The sequence below is a fragment of the Arctopsyche grandis genome, chromosome 6 (genome assembly GCF_051622035.1).
Source record: "Arctopsyche grandis isolate Sample6627 chromosome 6, ASM5162203v2, whole genome shotgun sequence".
Lineage (NCBI taxonomy): Eukaryota > Metazoa > Arthropoda > Insecta > Trichoptera > Hydropsychidae > Arctopsyche > Arctopsyche grandis.
The window spans coordinates 5,202,494-5,228,169 of NC_135360.1; the positions used below are offsets into that span (position 1 = coordinate 5,202,494).

At 36.4% G+C, this 25,676-nt stretch overlaps 2 protein-coding genes across 4 annotated transcripts in view; one reads left to right on the forward strand and one right to left on the reverse strand.

Annotated features, from left to right (window-relative positions):
• The first annotated feature begins 1,615 nt into the window (after window positions 1-1,615).
• Window positions 1,616-25,676, forward strand: part of LOC143912714 (C-Maf-inducing protein-like) — a 71,403-nt gene continuing 47,342 nt past the window's right edge. For all 3 annotated transcript variants that reach the window (XR_013260650.1, XM_077432025.1, XM_077432026.1), the window contains exons 1-2: window positions 1,616-1,737; window positions 5,237-5,901. Coding sequence is in view for 2 of the 3 variants with exons in the window: in XM_077432025.1 (XP_077288151.1) it covers window positions 5,425-5,901 (477 nt within the window). In the remaining variant the exon portion in view is untranslated. The remainder of the gene's footprint in view (window positions 1,738-5,236; window positions 5,902-25,676) is intronic.
• LOC143912924 (uncharacterized) lies at window positions 17,577-25,457 on the reverse strand. The gene is made up of 2 exons (XM_077432385.1): window positions 19,228-25,457; window positions 17,577-19,125 (listed from the first exon to the last, which is right to left on the reverse strand). Exons 1-2 carry the CDS (start codon window positions 24,085-24,087, stop codon window positions 18,826-18,828), a joined length of 5,160 nt encoding a protein of 1,719 aa, XP_077288511.1. The 5' UTR covers window positions 24,088-25,457; the 3' UTR covers window positions 17,577-18,825.

A 25,676-nucleotide genomic window follows, 5' to 3' on the forward strand; every position in this document is an offset into this window, starting at 1 on the left:
TTAAGATTGGGTTGTTAGGGTCGGTATTATTCAGTCAGTGTCACACGCGAGAACTGAGACAGTGAGACCGCATATAAAAGTATGTAAACGTAGATAAAGGTAGATCGCATGCTAAAGTAGATATGTGAAGGTAGACCGCATACTAAAGTAGCACCCATATATTTATATAAAAAAATACATCAGCGCAAATGGTTTTTTACTTCTTTTGAGGCATCTACACCTCTTTCCCACCCTTGTATTAATCCATACGGGTACTATACTGTACCCAAAGATTAATCAAAAGAAGGTTTTTTTGTATCATAAAGACTGCATCACATGCAGTCATCTCCTATTGACATATTCCTCATTTGTGACGCCATTAGTAAGTAAAAAAAGAACCTGTTCTGATACATAGATGGCTACCTGGAGGGACTCCTGCCTTGAGAATAAGGTTCAATCTCCGAGATATGAAGCTCTTTAGTCGCGGGGGTTTATTGGCAGGATAACTCAATAGTAAGCGCATATTGCTAGCGACTGAGAGGTCCCAGCTTCGAGCCCTAGTTAGACCTCGATTGAAAACTATCCCTATATTGGCAAACCCTTTATCTAATGATAAAGGGTTTGCCAATTTATCTGATATCATTGTTGAAATGGTCCTCTTAAGTTGTCTAACTATCCTCTATTTGTCACCACTGTCTGATTGAATGTAATTTCAAATGTACATGTACATAAAATTTATATACATATAATACATGCATACAAGCTTGGAATAGGTAGATGGCATGGTTCGGTGATTATTCCGCTCAAATCGATCTCTATCAGGTAAGTTAAATCAGGCACTTGAAAATTCCACCAATCGGGAGTAAACACGCGAACTATCATTTGGCAAGTGCCAGATATTCCGTATTCGCGATTTTTGTGATAACGATTGTCGTGTGCGCGATCGTAATATGTGAAATAATCAGTTTACCAGATGGTATACATACATATTATATATACATATGTATATACATAGTTCTGTTTATACAATGAAGATGTCCAATGTTCAAATCAGTCAAAACTTTATTAGATTTAAATGAAATTGACTTAAACCGAAACAATTTGCATCAAACTGGCAGAATCTAAAGTAAATAACTCAATCACAACCGATTAGTATTTTTTTTTAATATGAAAAACCACTAAATAAAATTAAAATGAGCTGTTCATTTAAATTTAGATTATATACATATGTAAAATTGTAGTTTTATTAATCAACTAGTGGTGCTACCCGGCTTCGCTCGGTATATGGAAATTAAATGAAAACCACGAAAAAAATCTTCATTTGTTTTTTTATTAAATGTATTTAAATCGAAAAAAAATAGTATTATTTAACGACGGACCAATCACAAACGTCTTTGACCAATCCAGCCAGTCAGAAACGACTATGATGACGACAGCCAATCAGAAAACGCCGTTTCGAATTTATATTATATATAAGATTTTCATTTTGAATTTTAGAACTGTTTTATATATTTGAATAAAGTGTCATCTATACAAGATGTAAAAAAGCATTATCAAAAAAAAAAATCGTTGTAAAAATGTATCACTAGATGTCACTCAAGTCGGTAAAGCAGCGCGCTGCACGCCGATGTACGTCACTCGACAGTCAGTGATAGAGCGTTGAGGCTGGGTTTTGTGTCCAGTCGTCGTCTGTTTTTTGATCGGCAGAGTCGCGCAACACGGGCGTTTCCGGTCTAAAACCGAAACCATACACTTCCGGTTTGTTTCGCATTCACAACTTCCCGTTCTAGTCCCACGCCCTGTGACGTTTGCTCGAAAATGTCAACCCATATATAAGTACGAGCGAGATGCATCCCGCACGCAAATTCGATCCGGGAAATTGATCTAGTGCAAATTTTCCGGTCGGGACTCCACTTCCGGTCGGGAAAACCGCAATATTAATGCGCCCGGTCGTGGGTGCTGTTGCCCGGGCCCACCTCACTGAATATCGATTGCCCGTTTCAGTATTTATAGAAACGCATTGTTGTTTCCAACTGCAAAACATTGCAGTGACGTATCGCGATTGATTCCGTGTTTATTTTTGATTTATTTATTTATTTGATTGGAAAAAAAGTAACGGTCGATTTATGGCCGCGAACGAATTGTGCGTGTTTGTATTGTGTGGTAGTTCTGATAGTTTTGTTTGTATTAGAATTGTTACCATTTCGCTTTACATAGTTTTATTGCTATTTGCTCGCTTGAGAAATATAACTTTTAATATTTCTAGACTATTTTCAGTTTTGACTTACTACAACATATTTCAAAGTACAAGTATGCACATATATAAGAAACCTATTTTTCAAAAGTCATTTATTTAATTTATAATTTGATTTATTTTTCGACCATTGTGGCGCATTAGGGACTCCTGTAATGCTACAATGGTCCAAACTTTAACTTAAATAAATAAATTATTTTTCCATTTTCATGTCTTTTTCGACTCAAGAAGTAATGTTATGAATATACATACATAGGATACCCATTAGGACAATCCCAAATAACTCGCAATAAATACTGTACATTGCATATTATGAAGCATTAGAATTGTCGGACACAAGAACTCTAGAAATCGTCATTTTTTTTTTTGAGTAAAAAGGGTTAATTCATAACCAAAGATCGGCGTTTGGTCGATGCTTTTCGCATAAAAAATGGTTCACTATTGTCAACCGTTATTTTTTGCTCTCTTTCTTTGTACACAGTAAAAAAAGTTTTTTCTAAGAAGTTAGCAACTTCCCATGGTGAGTATCCGCTATATAGTCATGAGTAGAGGTAGGATAGTCACAGTGCTATCCATTGTTCGGCAAACCTTTAACAATGCATTTACAACATTTGAACAATACGCGGCACCTTCTGGATCCGGGATTTAGTCATGAGTAGTCACCGGAGCCTGAGGGGGCCGTGTATTGTTCAAATGTTGTAAATGCATTGTTAAAGGTTTGCCGAACAATGGATAGCACTGTGACTAGCCTACCTCTAGTCATGAGTATAGATCATCGGTGATTAGGACATGAATGAAAAATGACCACATAACACATTATGTCAATTGTTAACTTCATAAAAAACTTTTTTTTTTGCACTCTAGCTTTGTAGTTTGCCCTGTTTCCTGGAAAATATACCCAAAACGCCCTGTTTCCTGGAAAAAGCACGCTTCCGGTACTACCTCTAGTTATGAATAGCCTTCGGCGTTGGCTGGGTGCTTTTCAAATAAACAATAGACCGCTCCATTAGTGTACAAAGCAAGAGAGCAAATTAGTATGGTTGACAATAGTGAACCATTTTTGTGCGGAAAGCATCGACCGAACGCCGATCTTTGGCTAAGAATAAGTTAACCCTTTTTACTCAAAACTAAAAAAAAACGGCGATTTCTTAAAGCTCTCGTGTCTGACAATTGTAACCTGCTTCATAATAATGTACATATATGTACTATGATAAAAATTTAAAGAAAAGTACCAATTAGTCCTAGTATTGTAATTGACAATTGACGCGATGCGATACGTCACGTCGCTCCAGTATGCACCTGAAATATAAAGCATATACCATGCATGGCCACAAAAGCGATTTTTGCGCGGAGTTTATATTTTTGAACATTTTTTTTCCTTTCTTTTCCATCCTTTGAAAAGAATGAGAGAACAATATCAATTTCTTGTCTGTTATTCGTTCTTTATTGGTCGAAAAAAAAAGATTCACGGATTCACGACTGTATATATGTACATATGTACACTCAGGTATCTTTTTATGCGATAAGGGATACGGCATAAAAAAGATTTAGCTTCCTTAGAAAAAGTAGGGATGCATTCCATATTTTTTAATAAAGAGTAGGGATGCACTCCAATGTGCTGATCATTACAGTATAGAAAGGAGGGTGGATATCATTTTTCATGTGGACTTTCCATTGTTTTCCTTCTCTGCTTTGTGTTGTTTTTCCTGTCCCGTCTTTTCTCGTATTGATCTACTGTTCCCCAGTGGTGTTTATTGTTTATGTAAACAAAAACAATACTAACACCACATGGTATCTGTATTTTGGACACCGAAAGCAAAAATAAAAATAATACAATCATTACTTATTTGCTTTGCTGTCGTTTTTTTCCTGCTCCACTGTTCTTATCTATCTTATCGCGAATTCAAATCGACCGTTCGGTTCTAAAAGGGCCAATGTCGAATTTTATCTCGTGCCTTAATCTGAAACCGGTATGGGTATATTGTTTTGTTAGAAGCACTTGACATTAAAAAACAAAACAATGGCCTTTTCGAAACACATTAACACGATTCGATCGTGAAGATTTTATTTAACATATAATAGTAGACAAAAATATAAACCATGTAACTTAAAATGTGTTCTTGAATTTTAAAATTTAACTTATTTGTTGTGATTATAAACGAGCCCTTTAGTCCAGCGAGTCAGAGTGGCGACGCCTAAAGGTCGTTTTCAAAAGTTCGATAACTTCCGCTCGGTCTCTGACGTTGCAGTGCGCACCTAGTATGCGTGCGTCGTTCGATTTAGTCTCACAGAAAAAAGGAAGGGTCATGTACTAGTAAAAGGATATCTAGAATTTTATGCGCATATCTCATTTTTATTTTTCCACATTTGCAAATTAAAAGTTAACACTTCTATCGTATGTTCTATCGCCTTCAACGCATCACGCCGTGAGTGTGACAATAATCGCGCCACGCCTACCTTGCACTCGAATGTACTGATCATTCAGGGCTGTACCACAAACACACAGCGGATGGCCCACGTCAACAAATACATCTATGTCTGTGGATCGGAAACTGCAACGCATGCCGGGTTCAGCTAGTCTTTTATTTAAAAATTAATATTTAATTGAACCGTACCGTTGAAGCGTACATGTATGTTTACTTGAGGTGTGCGTGCATTCGCACGGCACATCTCAGGTTTTGTTTCCTACCGCATGCGCGCTTTATGTGTTCATGCGTTGTTGTTAATTTTGTACTTGGTTATGTACAGTGTGGTTTTTTTTATTAGAACAGCGATGTGCGGTTGTTCTTGTGCGATATTCATGAACAACCGTCTCGTTCTCCGACGAAAGGGTCTCTTGGACTGTATTCGTCGGGGGGGTGGTGGCCTCATGTTGAGGGCTTTAAGGGTCAAATTCCGTGACCTTTAAAGCGGGCTTAGAATTTAATTGAACCACTGGGCATTTTTACTAGTAAAACAATAAGAATCATTATTTATATTCAACGAGTGTTTGTTTGTTTTCAGGTACTCCTCGGTCGGAAGAAGACTGTCAGTGCGTGCGCATGTGTGATGTTGAGTGAAAATTTGGCTATTTAAGCCGAGTGACGCCGGGCACAAATTGGATGGCGAGCGGCTGACAACGCCAGTAGATGCCTGTGAGGACAAGCTTCGTCTTATGACGGTTCGGAAGCTGCTGCTCTGCGGTGGCGGGCATGTTCTGCTTCGGCAGGAGGGCAGAGCGGCAGCCGGGGGCCGGGGTGGTCGCAGTAGCCCCACCGGGAGAGCCTCCGCCCCCCAAGGTAGTCAAGGAAGACTCGAGCGTCTCCAGCGACGGCAAGTTCGACCTGGCCACGGTGACGCCGAGGGAGTTTCCGCTAGCGCGTCTCAAATACATCGACAGCGATCGCAACGACGACGAAGACACCGACGATAATGTCGACGATGGCAACAACAGCGACGCCGACCCTGGTGAGGTCTTCCTCGTCGGTGTACCACCCCCCCTGCCCAAGGGCAGGCTTGGTGTCGTGGATAGTCTGAGCTCCGAGGAGGACCCCATCAGTCCCAGAACTCTGGATGGGGGTGCTTCCTCGGCTTCCACGGCCGACATTGGACGATTGTTGTCGACGACTTCTTCTCACCACACGGCCAGCTTGGAGTCGACCAACAGCAACACTGATCTCACCAACTTGGTCAGTATCCAGTTATTTTGTCACTACTCAAAAACAAGTATGAAAGTGTGAAACGTTGTATGTATGTATACTCGCGGTCTCCGTGACGAGCCGGAATGTTAAATTACAGAAAACGCAAATATCGGAAGGCAAAGATCGAAAATCGGAAGATCTTAAGTCGAAAGATCAAAAAAAAGGGTGCATGGTAAACGGTAAATACTCACGTACATACTCACTTAATTTGCGCGAGCAGGGTACAACAGGAACAAAAGGAACACGCTTTTCCTCCCGTATTCTGCGCGCGCACATTAATACGGGAAGAAAAGCCTGTTCCTCTTGTTCCTGTTGTATCCTGTTCCCGCAAATTAAGTGAGTATGTACCGTTTACCATGCACCCTTTTTTCTGATCTTTCGATTTAAGATCCTTCGATTTTCGATCTTTGCCTTCCGATATTTGTGTTTTCTGTAATTTAACATTCTGGCTCGTCACGGAGACCGATTTGAGATAGTGTGCCAAGTTAAGAGGAAATCTGTGGAATACCATAGCGGATATACAAACATACATGCCGGGCGTTACCTGAACATTTTTGCATAAGAGTCCTTCAATTTTAGGCTCCGAGCCCTTCTAAAACCTATCTACGTTCTAATTTGTGGTACCGTGAGATAATTTACTATGAATTCGAAAGTTGTGGAATTGTACAGCAAAGGTCGAAAATCGAAGGATCTTAAATCGAAAGATCAAAAAAAAGGGTGCATGGTAAACGGCACATACTCACGTACATACTCATTTAATTAGCGCGAGCAGGATACAACAGGAACAAGAGGAACAGACTTTTCCTCCCGTATTAATGTGCGCGCGCAGAATACGGGAGGAAAAGCCTGTTCCTCTTGTTCCTGTTGTACCCTGCTCGCGCAAATTAAGTGAGTATGTACCGTTTACCGTACACCATTGATGTATAATACACTAGATGGGCCCAGACGTGTTATTTTGGTCGGAGATCTTGTCTTCACTAACTGAGGGGTGCGGGGGGTTTAACTACCGGGGAAGTTGGGTTTTTTTCCCTACGACGCAGCGGTACCTACCTACCTACTAAGAGAAACTGTGCATGCGCCATATATTTTGCATGCGCCAAAAGGGAGACAAGTATAACATGTGAGGGCGGATCTAGTGTATTATACATCAATGCCGTGCACCCTTTTTTTTTTTGATCCTTCGACTTAAAATCTTTAGATTTTCGATCTTTGCCTTCCGATATTTGTGTTTTCTGTAATTTAACATTCTGGCTCGTCACGTAGACCCGTATACTCGAAATGGCGAGGAAACGAAATACGCGAATGAGACAAGGGTAGTTGCCCAATTTAGAACGTAGATAAGGCTTGGAGACCAAAATCTAAGGATTGTTATTAAAAAGCGTACGGGTAATATATGCTATGATATTCCACAGCTTTCTACTGGTTACACGACAATTGGTGCAAGGACAAAATGTTCAACGACAAAATGTACCCGAAAATTAGTGCACTGACAAAATGTACCCGCGACAAAATGTACCCGCGACAAAATGTACCCGCGACAAAATGTTTAAGCGACAAAATGTTCAAAAATGTTCAAAATGTTCAACCGTATCCAATATTTACGTATTTAAATTGAAAAAAAAACTTTCCGAGCGTATGAACTGCAGATTACATTGCATTAGTTTATATGGCAGGGCTTCTCAACCGTCTCCAAAATTTTCTTTATTTCAAATGAATAATTTACTTTTTATCGTACACATCGCGGGCGTTATTAAATTAGTATAAATGACAGGGGTTCCCAACCGTATCCAATATTTACGTATTTAAATTGAAAAAAAAACTTTCCGAGCGTATGAACTGCAGATTACATTGCATTAGTTTATATGGCAGGGCTTCTCAACCGTCTCCAAAATTTTCTTTATTTCAAATGAATAATTTACTTTTTATCGTACACATCGCGGGCGTTATTAAATTAGTATAAATGACAGGGGTTCTCAACCGTATCCAATATTTACGTATTTAAATTGAAAAAAAAAACTTTCCGAGCGTATGAACTGCAGATTACATTGCATTAGTTTATATGGCAGGGCTTCTCAACCGTCTCCAAAATTTTCTTTATTTCAAATGAATAATTTACTTTTTATCGTACACATCGCGGGCGTTATTAAATTAGTATAAATGACAGGGGTTCTCAACCGTATCCAATATTTACGTATTTAAATTGAAAAAAAAAACTTTCCGAGCGTATGAACTGCAGATTACATTGCATTAGTTTATATGGCAGGGCTTCTCAACCGTCTCCAAAATTTTCTTTATTTCAAATGAATAATTTACTTTTTATCGTACACATCGCGGGCGTTATTAAATTAGTATAAATGACAGGGGTTCTCAACCGTATCCAATATTTACGTATTTAAATTGAAAAAAAAAACTTTCCGAGCGTATGAACTGCAGATTACATTGCATTAGTTTATATGGCAGGGCTTCTCAACCGTCTCCAAAATTTTCTTTATTTCAAATGAATAATTTACTTTTTATCGTACACATCGCGGGCGTTATTAAATTAGTATAAATGACAGGGGTTCTCAACCGTATCCAATATTTACGTATTTAAATTGAAAAAAAAAACTTTCCGAGCGTATGAACTGCAGATTACATTGCATTAGTTTATATGGCAGGGCTTCTCAACCGTCTCCAAAATTTTCTTTATTTCAAATGAATAATTTACTTTTTATCGTACACATCGCGGGCGTTATTAAATTAGTATAAATGACAGGGGTTCTCAACCGTATCCAATATTTACGTATTTAAATTGAAAAAAAAAACTTTCCGAGCGTATGAACTGCAGATTACATTGCATTAGTTTATATGGCAGGGCTTCTCAACCGTCTCCAAAATTTTCTTTATTTCAAATGAATAATTTACTTTTTATCGTACACATCGCGGGCGTTATTAAATTAGTATAAATGACAGGGGTTCTCAACCGTATCCAATATTTACGTATTTAAATTGAAAAAAAAAACTTTCCGAGCGTATGAACTGCAGATTACATTGCATTAGTTTATATGGCAGGGCTTCTCAACCGTAATATAAAATCTTATAATGAAAATAAATAAATAAAAGCCAAAATTACAAATCTTTTCTTCATATGAAATAAGTTGTATTCAGTTGAAAACAAAACAAAAATCATTTAAACATAATATGAGCATACAAAATAGATAAAGAAAAAAGATCATCATTTGACATGTATATTTAAAATCATTTTTAAATTTATTACTTAATTTTTTAATAATATTTATTTTAATAAATAAACAATATTCAATTAAAATAATACATCATTAATTGTAAGATTAAAAGTGATCTGCTCTCAAATAATGGAATCATCATAGTTCGAACTGTTGAAATGCACATGTCATTAAATTTAAAACATTAAAACACAAAATTTATCAATTTTCAGATTAAAACAATAATTGTTAAATTAAAAATTTAAAATACCTAACATCAGTGACAAATTTAGTTATAATATAATTGCTTATCAACAGCTACCGCTGCATAAAAAAATATTGATGTCATTTAAAAAATTTGAGTATATTATGACTTAATTTATACATTCTTAAATAATAAGAAATAAATAAGCAAAAAGTTGTGCATTTGATGGAATATCGATAATAAGAGGAAGCTTTTATAAAAAAAAGATACAAAAAATGTACTAAAAGGAAATAAAAATATTGTATATAATATTAAAAAATCCATAATTAGTAAGATTAAAAAATGGTATGACAGTATTTAAATAATGTAGATACATACATACATATGTACATTAAAAGGAATTTAATATTTTTCATATTAAATAAGTTTAGTTTAGTTTTAAAATACAAGGATTTAAAATTAATAACTAAATATAATATACATAAGTATGTGACTAGATATATAAACTAGAACCCTGTTTGCCCTTGACTTGACTGCTGCGAGAAAAATATCCTGTGTACGCACCTGAAAATGAATGTTATATATTATTTTATATACAAAATTTTAACGAAATAATATTTTAGAATAAAAACTAACGTGTTTAAAAATTATACGATATTCCTCTTAGGTATGTCTCCAAACTTTGTCGATTAGCCCAATTGGCTGTCACGTTTTTTATCCTCTCTGCCAATTGTACGTATTTCGGCCGCTGTTGTCTTCCCATAACTCCGGAGTTTAGTTCTTCTACTAACTTCTCGGTCTCGGCTTGGAGACCTTGAAGGGCTTTCAAAAATTTCCAGAGGTTTGGAAATTGGGCTCCAATTGTATAGCCAACTTTCATATGGAAGCCTTCTACTTAGTTATCTGTTTTTCCATAATTATGTATTATTCGGTCTCGAACATTCCATATGTCTATGGAAGCTACCCGAGGTTCACGCCTTACATTCGCTATGATTTTCCCAATATAATTTACCTCAAAATAAATGAGGAAATCATCGACCTTTTGTTGGATTTCTCGCTCTTGTTCCAATAGCCAAGGGTTAAGAATTTGGAGGAGTTCCTCCCAGCTTTCGACTACATTTTCTGGAGGAACGAATGCTAAAGCCAACACCATTTTAAATTTAATTGAATTTTCCTGATTATCATAAAACTCCGTTAATCCCAATTCCTGTATTTTCCTACAGATACTTTGACAGATGGAAAAAACAACCCGTTACTTGCGCATTTGGCCATTGGTTTTGAACTATAATACCAGAGAAATTATAAATTTATTACATAGATATATGTATATTTTTCTATAATAAATGTGATCGAGCTTATCAACTGTGAATAGCTAAAAATTATTATTCTAATGCTACAAACCGAAGTTGAAGAGGACATTGAAGAGATTTCGAACCCACCATTTGCCTATTGTCCTAGGGTTTTACGCAAAGAAAAAAATGCATTCAATAGCCTCTAACATGAGGGTAGTAAAATTTTATAACCCATTTGTCTTTTTACATATTTTCGTCCATTTGTGTAGACAATTCATCTGTCAATCATAGAACTAATTTCAAAATATATTATTGTTTTGCCATCTCTATTCAACGCGCGTGATTTTTTTTACATTTACATTTTAATTGCATTTTACATCAATCGTGTGTCTTTTACATGTCAAAATGAAATTTTGTATGCAACTCTTACGCATAATAGTTAGTTGTAAATGATGCAATATTAATGTGAAACATAAAGGAAGTATGTAAAAATAATTTTAGCTGGGGATTAAGGAACCCGTTGCCCAAAAAAAAAAGGTTGACTATTGTAAATTTCTAATGTCTGCCTTTTTTACATACCTCCTTTTTTCTCCAATACAATGTCCGATTCATACATTTGTTTTTTGTTAAACACTAAGTAAAATCTCTCCATCATAAATCCTAATAGTCGTAATTCGAGACTTGATTGTAAAATAATACATTAAATTTATCTAAATTAATATTTGATATTCTTGCCTTATAATTGTATAATGAAATATTAAGTTTAAAAAAAACTTTCATTTTACATATAGCTTGCGAATGTACACTAGAAGACTTATTTGCAGAAGAAATAAAATAATTGCATTTTTAAACAAAATTTTGGAAAAAAATTATGTGAATTTGATTTAGAGACGCCGTAAAGGTCACATTCAATGTTAGAACTCGAAGTACACGTGACCGCTGGCTGGGAACTGTTTTATCAAAATAAAACGTGGCGATCAACGTTTATTTATTTATATATTATCTTAGCTATCAAGCTAATTTTAAAATTAGTTAACTCTAAAATTTATAATTATCTTATATGTACTGTCCCTCACAGAGGTCTTCGGTGTTAAACTAATTCAATGACATACGCTTAAAAACTAGATACGGTTGGGAACCCCTGTCATTTATACTAATTTAATAACGCCCGCGATGTGTACGATAAAAAGTAAATTATTCATTTGAAATAAAGAAAATTTTGGAGACGGTTGAGAAGCCCTGCCATATAAACTAATGCAATGTAATCTGCAGTTCATACGCTCGGAAAGTTTTTTTTTTCAATTTAAATACGTAAATATTGGATACGGTTGAGAACCCCTGTCATTTATACTAATTTAATAACGCCCGCGATGTGTACGATAAAAAGTAAATTATTCATTTGAAATAAAGTAAATTTTGGAGACGGTTGAGAAGCCCTGCCATATAAACTAATGAAATGTAATCTGCAGTTCATACGCTCGGAAAGTTTTTTTTTTTCAATTTAAATACGTAAATATTGGATACGGTTGAGAACCCCTGTCATTTATACTAATTTAATAACGCCCGCGATGTGTACGATAAAAAGTAAATTATTCATTTGAAATAAAGAAAATTTTGGAGACGGTTGAGAAGCCCTGCCATATAAACTAATGCAATGTAATCTGGAGTTCATACGCTCGGAAAGTTTTTTTTTTCAATTTAAATACGTAAATATTGGATACGGTTGAGAACCCCTGTCATTTATACTAATTTAATAACGCCCGCGATGTGTACGATAAAAAGTAAATTATTCATTTGAAATAAAGAAAATTTTGGAGACGGTTGAGAAGCCCTGCCATATAAACTAATGCAATGTAATCTGGAGTTCATACGCTCGGAAAGTTTTTTTTTTCAATTTTAATACGTAAATATTGGATACGGTTGAGAACCCCTGTCATTTATACTAATTCAATGACATCTTAAAATGATATTCAATGAGTCACAATGACATTCGCTTAAAATGTAATTGTTCAATTTAAATAAGTATATGTTGGTACGGTTGAGAACACCTTTAATTTATAATAATTTAATAACATCCGCGATCTATACGATAAAAAGTACCATATACATCGATAAATATAATACAATAAAAAGTTACTTTTGCCATTAAAATAGGATAATTTAGGATTTTTGAACATTTTGTCGCGGGTACATTTTGTCGCGGGTACATTTTGTCAGTGCACTAATTTTCGGGTACATTTTGTCGTTGAACATTTTGTCCTTGCACCAATTGTCGCGTCCCCCTTTCTACTTAATGGTACACCATCTCAGGATACCATAATTTTGAACGTAGATAGGTTTTATAAGAGCTCGGAGCCTGAAATCAAAGGACTCTCACAGCTTTCTATTTAGACGAGACGGGTTTCGGAAGGGTTTGGGGTCCAAGATCAAAGAACTCTCATACAAATACGTCCGGGTGACGCCGGGCATATGGTACATTATCTCACGATAACCTAATTTAGACCGTAGATAGGTTTTAGAAGAGCTCGGTGCCCGAAATCGAAGGACTCTCATAAAAAAGTGCACGGGTGATATCCGCTATTATATTCCACAGCTTTCTACTTAATTTGGCACACTATCTCAAGTACCCCAAATTAGAGCGTAGATAGGTTGTACATAATAGGGCTCGAAGTCAGAAATCAAAGAACTGTCATACAAAAACGTTCGAATAACGCCGGGCATTTGTATTTTTTATATCCGCTATGATGTTTCACAGGTTTCTACTTAATTTGGTAGACTATCTGAAGTACTCAGACTAACAGTAGATGGGTTTCGGAAGGTCTCGGAGCCCAAGATCAGAGGACTCTCATTCAAAACCTTCGGGCGACGCTGGGCATGTATAGAGTGGTGTAGTCGGGCCAGGTCGCCGCCCTGGCACTTTGATTGATATAAACATTGTTTTTCTAGTACAATTAAAAAATATTTTGACTAAATTTCATATAAAATTTTGTATTCCAAATATTGTGGGCAGACTCTCGCTCTAACACTCGATGACCACAATAAACTTAAAAGACGTTTAATGAAATATATTTGTTTTTTTATCTAAAACCACCCAAAACTTCGAAAGAAAATATTCTTTGAACTATTTACGATAGATAAAATGAGGGAACTCGGCTTAAATGAATAGTCATCTCTAAATTCACATGTTAAAATTTGATAGTTTTTTAACATGTGTATGTATGTACATATGAGTACATGGTTTTAGCCCATCTAAAAGCAAATTTTGCTGTTAGCCTTTCCCTTACGGTGCCAAAAACATCCGCGCGCTCCGATGATATGTATTTTGTACACATACATTGACGTAATTCGTAATTATATTACGGAGGAATACAAAAATTCTGAACCTCGTATCTATTACATTTCATATCGATATTCCCATTATGAGAGTCGAGTTGTAGTAAATACATATCACAGGGGAGGAAAGGTTAACACACAAACACGAATTATGGACGTATTTATAAAGTATAAAAAAATACATCATAATTTCAAAAAGTAAGAATATCTGTTAATTTATGTTGCGTGGACGTGAAGAGGGGGCTTCCAGGATCGGAGAGAAAGACGCAGGAGGGTTGTAGAAGCCGTTTATTCGTCTGCTCTCGTCGGCGCTCCAGGTCGGAATGGTTTCCAATTCGAGAGCGCCCCATATTTATACATATTTGGGCTCAACAACTATTGGTCGAAGAGTCAGACGATCCCATTGGCCGTTGCATACGGCTCATTCATACGTAGAGGCCATTTTGGCGGGAACGAGAGATCAGGTGATCGGCGCTAGTAAACCATCGGTCCACGAGCGCCACTCACCTAATCTCTACGTTACATTATTATTTGATATTTTTTATAAATATTTGAACTACCAATATTAGGATTCAACTTTTTTTTAGTAAGGATAAAAGCGGGGGGTGGGGGGGTCGTAAAAATTAAACACTGACCTGGTTCTTTTTTATTTAGCACTACACATATATATGTATATCCGTTTTGATTTTCCACTGAATTTGGCATATTATCTCAAGTACCGTAACTTAGATTAGTTTTAGAAAAGGCCGGAGTAGTTAGGCAAATGGACGAAAGAAGTGCGATATGTATGAGCCTCATATATACGTACACGCAGCGTTCACCCCTTCTAAAAAGATATGTCAACGAGCTTCCAATGACTTGATTATTACTTTCATATATTTCATCGATTGAAATCTGGGACAGGATCAGAACCACGGAAAATCCACTGGTGAATCAGAATCATCGGTGATTTCGCCATCGGTTGTGAAAATTTCACGGTCTTTTCTTCTCTTATTGCCTGACTCATCAGTTTTTATGGGTTTTAATATACATATAGATATGTATGATATTTTCAATATGTACACACTTGACTTCTTTCAACATTTCAGAACTTTTTTCCTCAACTCTACATACAATACGCACTGCCTTTAATTGTTGTTTTCACAATAGGAAAGTTTAGTAAACATCGACCCGTATAATCGGTCATACATACGTGTTGTGAAACAATGCACTGTTCCATTATTTACGTGATCTTTCTCAAAGTTTGAATACACCACATTTGAACATCTCTATTCGATTCTGCATCAGGTTGTTTTATACAGCTTCTGTAAAGTGACTGGGGTACTGCAGTATCCCAACCAAACTCAAAAACATTTTTCACGAGTCGTCACTGGTCCTAAACGTACTTTTCAATATAGAAAAGAACCTCCTTTCTATCCAATATTTTCTATTTTCCTTTTTCCTCATATTTTCCGTATCTCAACTATTGCCAGAAGTTTCCTATCTCTGCTGATTCTTCAAAAAACTCCGATATTGAGTCCTCTGTCTCGACTTCACTTCTAAATCCGTCCATAAGAATAGTCCCAATTCATTTTCTACTCATTATCCATGATTGGGTTGGGTCTCAACTTATCACTTTGGTACCTAAAATGAGACCTACATGAGGTTACTAAAATGAGACCACGCTCCTGGCTAAATAGCCAGGAGCGTGGCTCAGTGGTTGCGTTGTTACTAAGCACCGAGTGGTCGCCGAGTTCGATCCCGTGAGCTGAATTCGATTGAAAGCAATTTATTCAGAGTATAATCTTAATGCTGCTGGTCAGACTTGGATATTTGTCGATATTATAAGTCGATTGTTTCCTATCAGAGTTTGTCAATTTATCTGATTTCATTGTTGAAGCGATTTCTACATCGAATTGGCAAAAACCACTATTTGAATATGATTAAAAAATATATATTATCTATAACATAGATGTCTCGCTAATTTTCTTATATATAGTATTTGTATTATGCTTATATGTCTGGTAATATCACTGTGGCTAATATGTATTTTTTTAATGTATATTCGGCTGCTTCTCAAAGATACTGTCACTCAAGTTGAATCATTCACAGATTGATCTCAACTATTACACCCAACAACATCTTCTGGGTTACTTCAAATCAATATCCATCACCAGTGGCGGACTGGGACTGAAATCAGTGCATGCCAGAAGTCAAAGGGGGCCCCCCCAGGGTTAAAAAAATTTGTCCCCCCCCCCCCCCATATAACAAAATTTTCTTCTTTCCACCACGTCAGGGACGTCATTTCAGCTTTTTCTTGGGGGGGGCAGGCAAAGATTGGTCAAATTGAATTTTTTTTTCAAAAAATCTTTTTTATATCGGAATACAAATGGAAAATATTCTTTGCATACACCTTATTGAGTTATAAAATATGAAAAAAATAAGCTTATTTTTGAAAAAGTAATTATAAAAAAATATTATGTAAAGAGAAAAAAGCGCCGCAGGCGAAAATTTTTTCCACAAATCTTCACATGGTCAACATTAATCGACCATCAAACTGAGTCATCAAAAAACTATCAAATAACTTAATTTCTACCAACCGTTTTTTCACTTTATCTATGTACATGTACGTAATAACAATAGATAAAGTTTTGTTTGTTTCTCTTCAAAGCACATAGCAGCGATTATTTTATTAGTTACCCAAAAGTAACATACATAAGAAATAAATGTAGCATTCATAGATCCATAGTATCTCATTAATCATTAAATTCATAATATTTTCTAATTTCACACTATTCCTTAGTTTAGGGGGGCGAGTGCCCCCCTATGGCCCCCCCAAATTACGTCCCTGAAAAAAATGCATAATATTTTCAATTAATGTTAATCGAAAATCGGGATTTTGGAGAGGGGGCCCCTATCCTATATTTCTATTTACATGGATGTGTCTAAATTAGGAATAGATTTTATATTCGGAAACTGTTTAAAATTGTGTATTTAAATCTTACTATATCATCGAAGTATAATCAAGTGTTATTTTGAAAGTATGAAGTTAATTTAAATCGCTGGTTGATGATGAATCGTCCTATCAAAATTGTTTTAAGCCATTCTGTTTATATTATTCACGAAAATTTGTTTATTTCCATTTTTATTTCAGTAGTTAGTTGTTACATAGGTATTGGTATATACATAATATTAACGTTGGAAATGGGCCCGGCAAAAGGGCCCACGCAAATGTTGAAACTTACATTTCGAGCCTAATAAAAAAAGTTAACCGATCCTTGGGCTGTTAAAGCAGGTATTAGTTGTTTATGTATATCGTAAGAAATTTGTTTTGTTGAAATACCCAAACTTTAGGTCCCAAAGTTGCAATATCCTATAAATAGTTAAAAAGTTATTTAATTTTACTGTGGGCCCATATTTTCTAACAGATAGTGGGGCCCACATGCCATCGGGCATGTTCGCATGTATGGCCAGTCCGCCACTGTCCATCACTGTTAGGAAACATTTAAACTGTCTAGATTTTTTCAATCACTTCTTAGAAGCAGACTTAGACCTTTTACAATTTGATCAACACCGTCTGAGTCAAGCCAAAGTCAAAATCCAAGCTAAAAAAATGTAATCACAATCATTTGTTGTTGGAAAAGACTTCGATAATGGTTTGATGTAGTTTATTGAAATGTAAAATTTGCACGTGGTGGTTCAGCGGAGCGTACGGAACACAAGTTGTCCGTACGCCGTCTGCTCGAACTCTGTCGACCGTCGCGTATTTCCGCTTGGGCCGACACTAATGCCAACTCGTCAATAATGCCAATCGACAATCAGTTAATAAGACTGTTTGCCACACGTCATTACAAAAGTCGGAACATAGTCCCACATAGGAAAACTGTTGAACAATACAGTTATTCTACAGAGTTACAGCATTACTGACGAGTCGTTTACAATAAATCATAGCTCTTAAAATAATTAAATAGAGGGTGAATAATGAAACCTTTGCCTCATCCAGTGTGAGGATAAAATCAATTTATTGGTTCAGTAATATTTCAACTTATAGGTATACCTCTGGTGAATGTTGTTTCTATTTACATTAAAGTTTTTGAAATCTCCTTTGAAGCTGTGAATAAGCATTACAAGATAAGTTTACTTTAAAGAAGAGAGAGTGGACTGTATATGGTTTAAAACTTAAGCATTCCTCATCTTGATGTTAACTTAGACAATACAATGTTGACACTGTTACAGTTGTCAAGACAGATCAGCTATTACCGATCAACTAAACTTGATTAGTGAGTGTAATGCTCCTAAGTTAACTTGATTTCATCAACAAGTAGCACAAACATTGCTAAATTAAAAGTAAATTGGAAAGTCATTCATTCATTCCTACAAGCAGGAAATGAAGGCGAACTATGATTATAGATGTCTCTACGTTACATCGAAATGTTCAGTATTATAATATTTACTTATTCTATGATTCACATAAATACTATAAACAGTAAGAGTTAACTTATGTTTTCATAACAAGAAACATAAGACCTGCGGATGACTCCCGGCAGGTTATAATTAAGTAGACATGAAATAATTTAAGATGCTCCATTAAGTGTGGCTTGGAGACTAACATTAACAAATCATGAATCTAATTTTAACTGTCAAATTTGAACAGTTTATTTTAAACTCGGATATAATCCTTCCGAGTGATGACATGAGACAAGTCTTATATTATAAAGACAAAATGATTAGATTAAATTCGGAGATATATACTGCCGAATGTTAAAATGAAAATAGCTTAAATTATACACACAACACAATTAAAGTGAATTACGGAGTACTACTATTAACATTGACTGATTTAAACTCATGATTACATCTAATAAGTAATATGAGTTGGGGGTAGTGTCTTCGGGTTAAACTAAGCTACCGAAGTTGACGGAATTGAAGCTGCTGTTTCTCCTCCCTCTTGCTGATCTTCCTTCCTGTCAAGTGGTCCTTGTGGTAGAATCGGCAATGGCGCCACTAGATGACTGGACCGACGAAACTCTCCGCTGGCAGTAAAGACGTCGACGACTCGAACTCTGCCATCTGGTCCGGGATACAATTTAGTGACTCGACCCAAGACCCATCGGGTTGGCAGCATGTGTTCCTCCTTTAACAGGACCATTTGACCCACACTCAGATTGTTGCTCGAGTCCTTCTTCCATTTGTGTCGTAACTGCAAAGAATGTAAATATTCCGCCGACCAACGTTTCCAAAATGCTGCTGTGGTCAATTGTATCTGAAGCAGATTGGCATGGACATTAGTGTTATATTTAACCTCCATTGGAAGAGCGAGTAAGGATCTGCCAATTAAGAAATGTCCAGGTGTGAGGGGTAAAAGGTCTAGTGGATCCGAAGACAAGGGACTAAGAGGACGGGAATTCATGCAAGCTTCTATTTGAGTCAATACCGTACAAAATGATTCGAAATTTAAGGTGGTGGCCTTTAACACCTTGTTTAAATGAATCTTCATGGATTTAACCGCTGCTTCCCACAGCCCTCCCATGTGAGGCGCCCTTGGCGGGTTAAACTTCCAACGAATCCCTTCGGAGGCTACATACCGTAGTAGCTTCTCCTCATGAGGACGTTCGTAAATTAATTTTACTAAATTAACGAGTTCACGACTTGCACCGACAAAATTAGTAGCATTGTCGGAATATATCGTATTGGGCCTGCCACGTCTGGCTACGAATCTTCTTAAACAATTTAAGAAATTTGAACTCGTTAAGTCTCCGACAAGTTCCAAGTGAACTGCCTTACTGGAAAAACACACAAAGACACAAACGTAACCCTTAATTATCTTAGAATTCTTATTGCAACCACTCTTCACAGGAAAAGGTCCTGCGAAATCTATCCCCACATGACTGAAAGGAAAATTCGCAGTGGTACGTTCAAGCGGGAGTAATCCCATTAATCTATTGTGTGACAGTGGTTTATTTCTGAAACAAATGACACATGAACGCACCACTCCTTTGACAGTATTATGTCCGGCCAATGGCCAATAGGTCTGCCGCAATAACGACAGTAAGGCTTGAGTACCCAAGTGAATATATTTCAAGTGCGCATCTCGGACAATCATGTGTGTAAGTTTATGCTTATTTGACAAGATAATGGGTGACGTTGATAGAGTTGTTCCCAGAGGAAGTCTACTTCCAACACAAATTAAATTCTCGTGGAATAGAGGGGACAATTTAGCTAATTTACTGCTACTGGGAATTGGATGTCCCTTGCTCAGCAAACGATATTCCAATGGAAATGATTCCATTTGCGATAACCTTATCAAATTATTTAAAGCATCTTTTAATTCTAAAGCGGACGGTTCGTTATTTTCTTTAACGTTTAATTGTTTATTCCTTAGTGGCCGACGAACATATGATAAAACTCGAAGGAGTCTTGGAAGATGAGAATGTTTATCTATCCAATTATTTTCCCTCACAAGGGTAGCGTTAGTGACTACCCTTCTCTCTGGAAGATCTATTGTGATCTCAGGAGGTCTTCGAGGCCATCGTGATTCGTCTAATTTCAACCAACTAGGGCCGTCCCACCATAACGAATTATGATTTAATTCTGATGGTTGAGTCCCTCGAGAAATTAAATCTGCTGGATTGTCTGTAGAGGAGACATGGTACCACTCAATGGGTTGAGATATTGATTGGATTTCGGCCACTCGATTGGCAACGAAGGTGGTCCATTTACATGACTCTCCTCTAATCCAATGCAATGCGACGGTTGAATCCGTCCAATAATATTTTTCATTAATATGAATTGTTAATTGGTCTATTGTTGACTTCATTAACTTTGATAATAACATAGCGGAGCACAGCTCTAAACGCGGAATAGTTACAAAACTGAGCGGAGCGACTCTCGAACGAGAACACACAAGATGACATTTGGAATTTCCCAATTGATCAGTACATTTTACATAAATACAAGCACCATAAGCTTTCTCGGATGCGTCACAAAATCCGTGTGCCTGTATATTAATGACATTATTTAGTATTATCAATCTAGGAATTTTATAAAGTTTCATGACTGTATTGGATAATTGACAATCTTTCCATTTTTTGAAGATTGTCTGAGGAATGAATTCATCCCAACCAATGGTTTGTTGCCAGACAGATTGCATTAATATCTTATAATTAATTAACAATGGAGATAATAGTCCTAATGGGTCGAAGATCTGACTAATTACTGATAAAAAGTTTCTTTTTGTTATATTTTCAGTCTCGACTTCGGTTTGAACCTTAAATACAAAAACGTCTTCCCGCGGTTTCCAAAATAAACCTAAAGTTTTGTGTGATTCGTTAGAGAAGTTAAAATCTGAACAATCGTCAGCTTTAACATCCGTGATTATATCGGAGTTGTTCGATGTCCATTTGCTTAAGGGCATACCGGCTGATAATAATATGGTTTCCAGTTGAACCTTTAATAATTTACCAGCTTCAATAGTATTAGTTCCCGTGAGCAAATCATCAACATAAAAATCACGTTCGATCACTTTACTAGCGATGGGATATTTGTTTCTATTCTCCTCTGCTAACTGATTTAGACATCTAGTAGCTAAAAATGGGGCTGAAGCAGTTCCGAATGTTACTGTATTAAGCTTGTAATGCTTGAATTTACTCTGGGGATCTGTTCGCCAAATGATTCGTTGTACATTTTTATTTTTCTCTGCTATTTGAATCTGTCGGTACATCTGCTTAATATCCGCAGTAATCACGTATTTATGGAGTCGAAAGTTGAGTAGTAAACTTAACAAATCTGATTGGACATTAGGTCCCACCATCAAAATATTATTTAGTGAGATATTAGACGTTGTCTTTGCGGACGCATCAAAAACTACACGATATTTAGTGGTAAGGCTAGACTCCTTAACCACGACGTGATGAGGTAAATAACAATGAACCTCATGTGCCTCCGGAGGTTCACACTCTGACATATGTCCTAAATTTATGTACTCTTCTAAAACTTTATTGTATTCCATTTTTAAATTATTATTGGCTAAAAAACGTCTTTCCAAAGTTTTGTGTCTTTTCTCCGCAATGTGTAATGAACTTCCTAATACTACCGGGGAATTTTTATATGGTAAAGCTACACAAAATCTACCGTTTTTATCTCGTGATGTGTGTGCTTGGAAATGTTCCTCACATCTTTTCTCCTCAAGAGATTGATGTTTTACCATAGGAACCTGGTCGATCATCCAAAAGTTTTGAATGTGACTGTCTAATTGACTTAAGCCTATGTGGCTCTTCCCTGGAGCATTATTTACTTCGGGATATGGACCAACTATTGTCCATCCGAATTCGGTATCCTTTAAGATAGGCATACCTTTTCCTAACTGGATGGTTCCTGCTTTCATAGCATGAACGCAAATCTCGGCGCCGAGCAAGAAATCGATTGGCGTCGGTTTATTCCAAAGGGGATCTGATAACTTGATTCCCGCTGGTATTGAAATTAACTGTTGATCCAGTTTCACAGTTGGAATTTCGCCAGTAATTTCTGGTAATACCAAACACAACACTTTGGTTGAGTAATTAGTGGTTGAAGACCTTATGGTCACCTTGGTGATGTGACGAATGCTACTTTCTTGATTAGCGATACCTACAATTTTTTGAGAGATTTTCTCTAACTTGAAGTTATTCTTCTTAGCGAAAGATGTGGTAACATAGTTGACTTGTGAGCCGGAATCTAATAATGTGCGACCCTTAACGACCGTTCCATTGGACGTTATAATGTCTACTTGTACCGTCGGTAAAATTATCTCCCTTTGAGAGAAATGAGTAGAATGAGCATTAATTGACTTCCTTCCCGTATTATTGGAACTAAATGTATCGTCCTGATGCAACAAAGTGTGATGGTTTTGTTTGCACCTTAAGCAATTATAGTTAGACTTGCAATTTGTTATCTTATGCGATGAATTTAAACATTTAAAACACATGTTATTAGATTTAACGAATTCATTTCTTTCCATACTGGATTTTGCTTTGAATTTATCACATTTGCCTATGAAATGATTATTTCGACAGAATGCGCATGCGTTTACCTTACTTGATGGGTTTTTGTTCGCGACATGAGTTCTCATGATTCTTTGACGACTATGAGGGAATTCCTTCACCGTAGTTACAGATGCAGTAGATTGTAATACATTACATCTATTCTGCAAGAATGTCTCTAAACTTTCATATGGTGGCATTTCTCTGCTAACCAGCGATATTTCCCAGTCTCTTACTATATTAAAAGGTAATTTCCTTAGAACTAAACATGTTACCCATGGATCTAAAATTTCTCTCGCGTAACCCAACGATTCAATGTTTTTAATACACACTGTTACCTGATTCAATAGATTTCTCAATTCGATATGTGATTCTCTTGTGATTAATTTTAAGTCACAAAGTGAATTAATCCTAGTTTTGAGATTAAGTCTTGGTAAATTATATTGCTTGTCTAAAATACTCCAAGCTATTTCGTAATTGTCTGAGCTAATATCTAAACCTGATACAGCTGCCAAAGCGGGACCGATTAAGGATTGATGCAAATATTGCAATTTCGTGACATTCGAATATTCCGTTTTGTTTCCTATTATATTCTTAAAAGCTTGTTGAAACGATTGCCATTCAGATGGATCTCCCTGAAATGTGGGAATGGTTAACGTCGGTAACTTATCTCTAGCAAATTTAATTGTTGCTTGCTCTACCTTTAGTTTACTATCTTGAAAGGATTGGCAATCTAATGCTGCTTTAAGATTTTTAACTGTTATTGTAATTGCATCGTACTCTTCGTCTATTTTGGCCGCTTTCGGTATGTCTGTAAGGTTATCTAAATACTCGTAATGGAGTTTTCGGACATAATCGTATGCTTCTTTAATGGTTTGATACTGTCCTTCATCTAATTCGGAGGATTTATCTATTTTTCCTTTTAGTCTTTGTACCGCGCCTGAATACCTTAATTCTATTGACGTCATTATGACTTCTACTTTATTTTCCTTCGCTAATATTTCTATCGATTGAGTCTGACTTCGAGTCTGATGTATTCTAGAGCTTGACCTGTCTCTAATAGGTTCTACGTCCCTAGTTGGATTTCGACCTTTATGCGACTTGGAAGTCGAAGCTTCTATTTCCTCGTTTTCAGCACTTGACATTTGTTTCAGAAAGTTGCACTATTTCGTCTCATAAATACAGTTGTTCTCTACTATAGCTGTCAATTGAACTATTCGTAGAGATAAGGTAATAATATTCAATGATTAACCGTGAATCTTAATATTCTACTTTAACTATTATCACCAGAATCTATCCAACATATTTTGGAAGAAATTACAACCCTAAATTGGTGGGTGCTTGATTTAAACCACTTTGGGGCTACAAGTCTTGTGATTTATTTTAAATCACCACTGTTTCATCACACATTATGAAACAAAGAGATCTACCGATGTATGAATATGCCGGTATGTACTTGATTTAATCCACTTTGGGGCTACAAGTGTAATTCCACATTTATCGTGGAAGGGGGGGGGGGGAGGGTGTTTCTACACACATTAAGAAACAAAGATCTACCGATATGCATATACCGGTATGTACTTGGTTTAAGCCACTTTGGGGCTACAAGTATAATTCCACATTTATCGTGGAAGGGGGGGGGGGGGAGGAGGGTGTTTCTACACACATTAAGAAACAAAGATCTACCGATATGAATATACCGGTATGTACTTGGTTTAAGCCACTTTGGGGCTACAAGTATAATTCCACATTTATCGTGGAAGGGGGGGGGGGGGAGGGTGTTTCTACACACATTAAGAAACAAAGATCTACCGATATGAATATACCGGTATGTACTTGGTTTAAGCCACTTTGGGGCTACAAGTATAATTCTCCACGTGCTTTGCTAATTTTACACTACATCTGATTTTACACTTTTAATACGAAATTCGATGCGACCGATGAAACCTTCCTTCGTAGCGCGATATTATTTTATACAATCGCGTTAATTAATTGTTATACTTTAAAACATATTTTAAAAACTGACCTACCCACATGATTGCCTTTTGAACAGATTGCCTGAGATTGAATACATTCACTTACTTGAATATCCTTTACGATGTTTATGTGATCGTTCCGATAATTTTGGATTACCTCTGTGTCCCATGCGTCTTTGTAGGTTATGTTTTTATTTATATATTTTCTGCGTCAATCACGCGGTCATGTACCTCTGTACATCAATCAATATATTGCTGAAATAGAAGCAAACATGTTATTAGTATTGGAAAGGTATGGATAGTAACAAAGGAACGATACCGATTTCTTAATTGACATCCATTTTTTCTCGACCACGTTTTTTCCTATTGGTTTGTCCGTTTGGTGTTGTGGCCTAGGTTACTGGTGTCCGGTTCGAAGTGACCATCATGGAAAAGACTTCGATAATGGTTTGATGTAGTTTATTGAAATGTAAAATTTGCACGTGGTGGTTCAGCGGAGCGTACGGAACACAAGTTGTCCGTACGCCGTCTGCTCGAACTCTGTCGACCGTCGCGTATTTCCGCTTGGGCCGACACTAATGCCAACTCGTCAATAATGCCAATCGACAATCAGTTAATAAGACTGTTTGCCACACGTCATTACAAAAGTCGGAACAGTTGTTTTTAGTCCAATTTTACAAATGATTTCTTCTTGGAGCGCATTTTTTGTATACATTACATATATATGTATGTACATATGTGAAAATATCTCCAAATTA

Excerpts from the sequence above, each read along its gene's own strand:
- LOC143912924 (XM_077432385.1), bottom strand. The coding sequence starts at position 24,087 with ATGTCAAGTGCTGAAAACGAGGAAATAGAAGCTTCGACTTCCAAGTCG. Across the intron at positions 19,126-19,227 it reads TACTCGCTCTTCCAATGGAG|TTACGACACAAATGGAAGAA; the intron begins GTTAAATATAAC and ends CATTCTTTGCAG.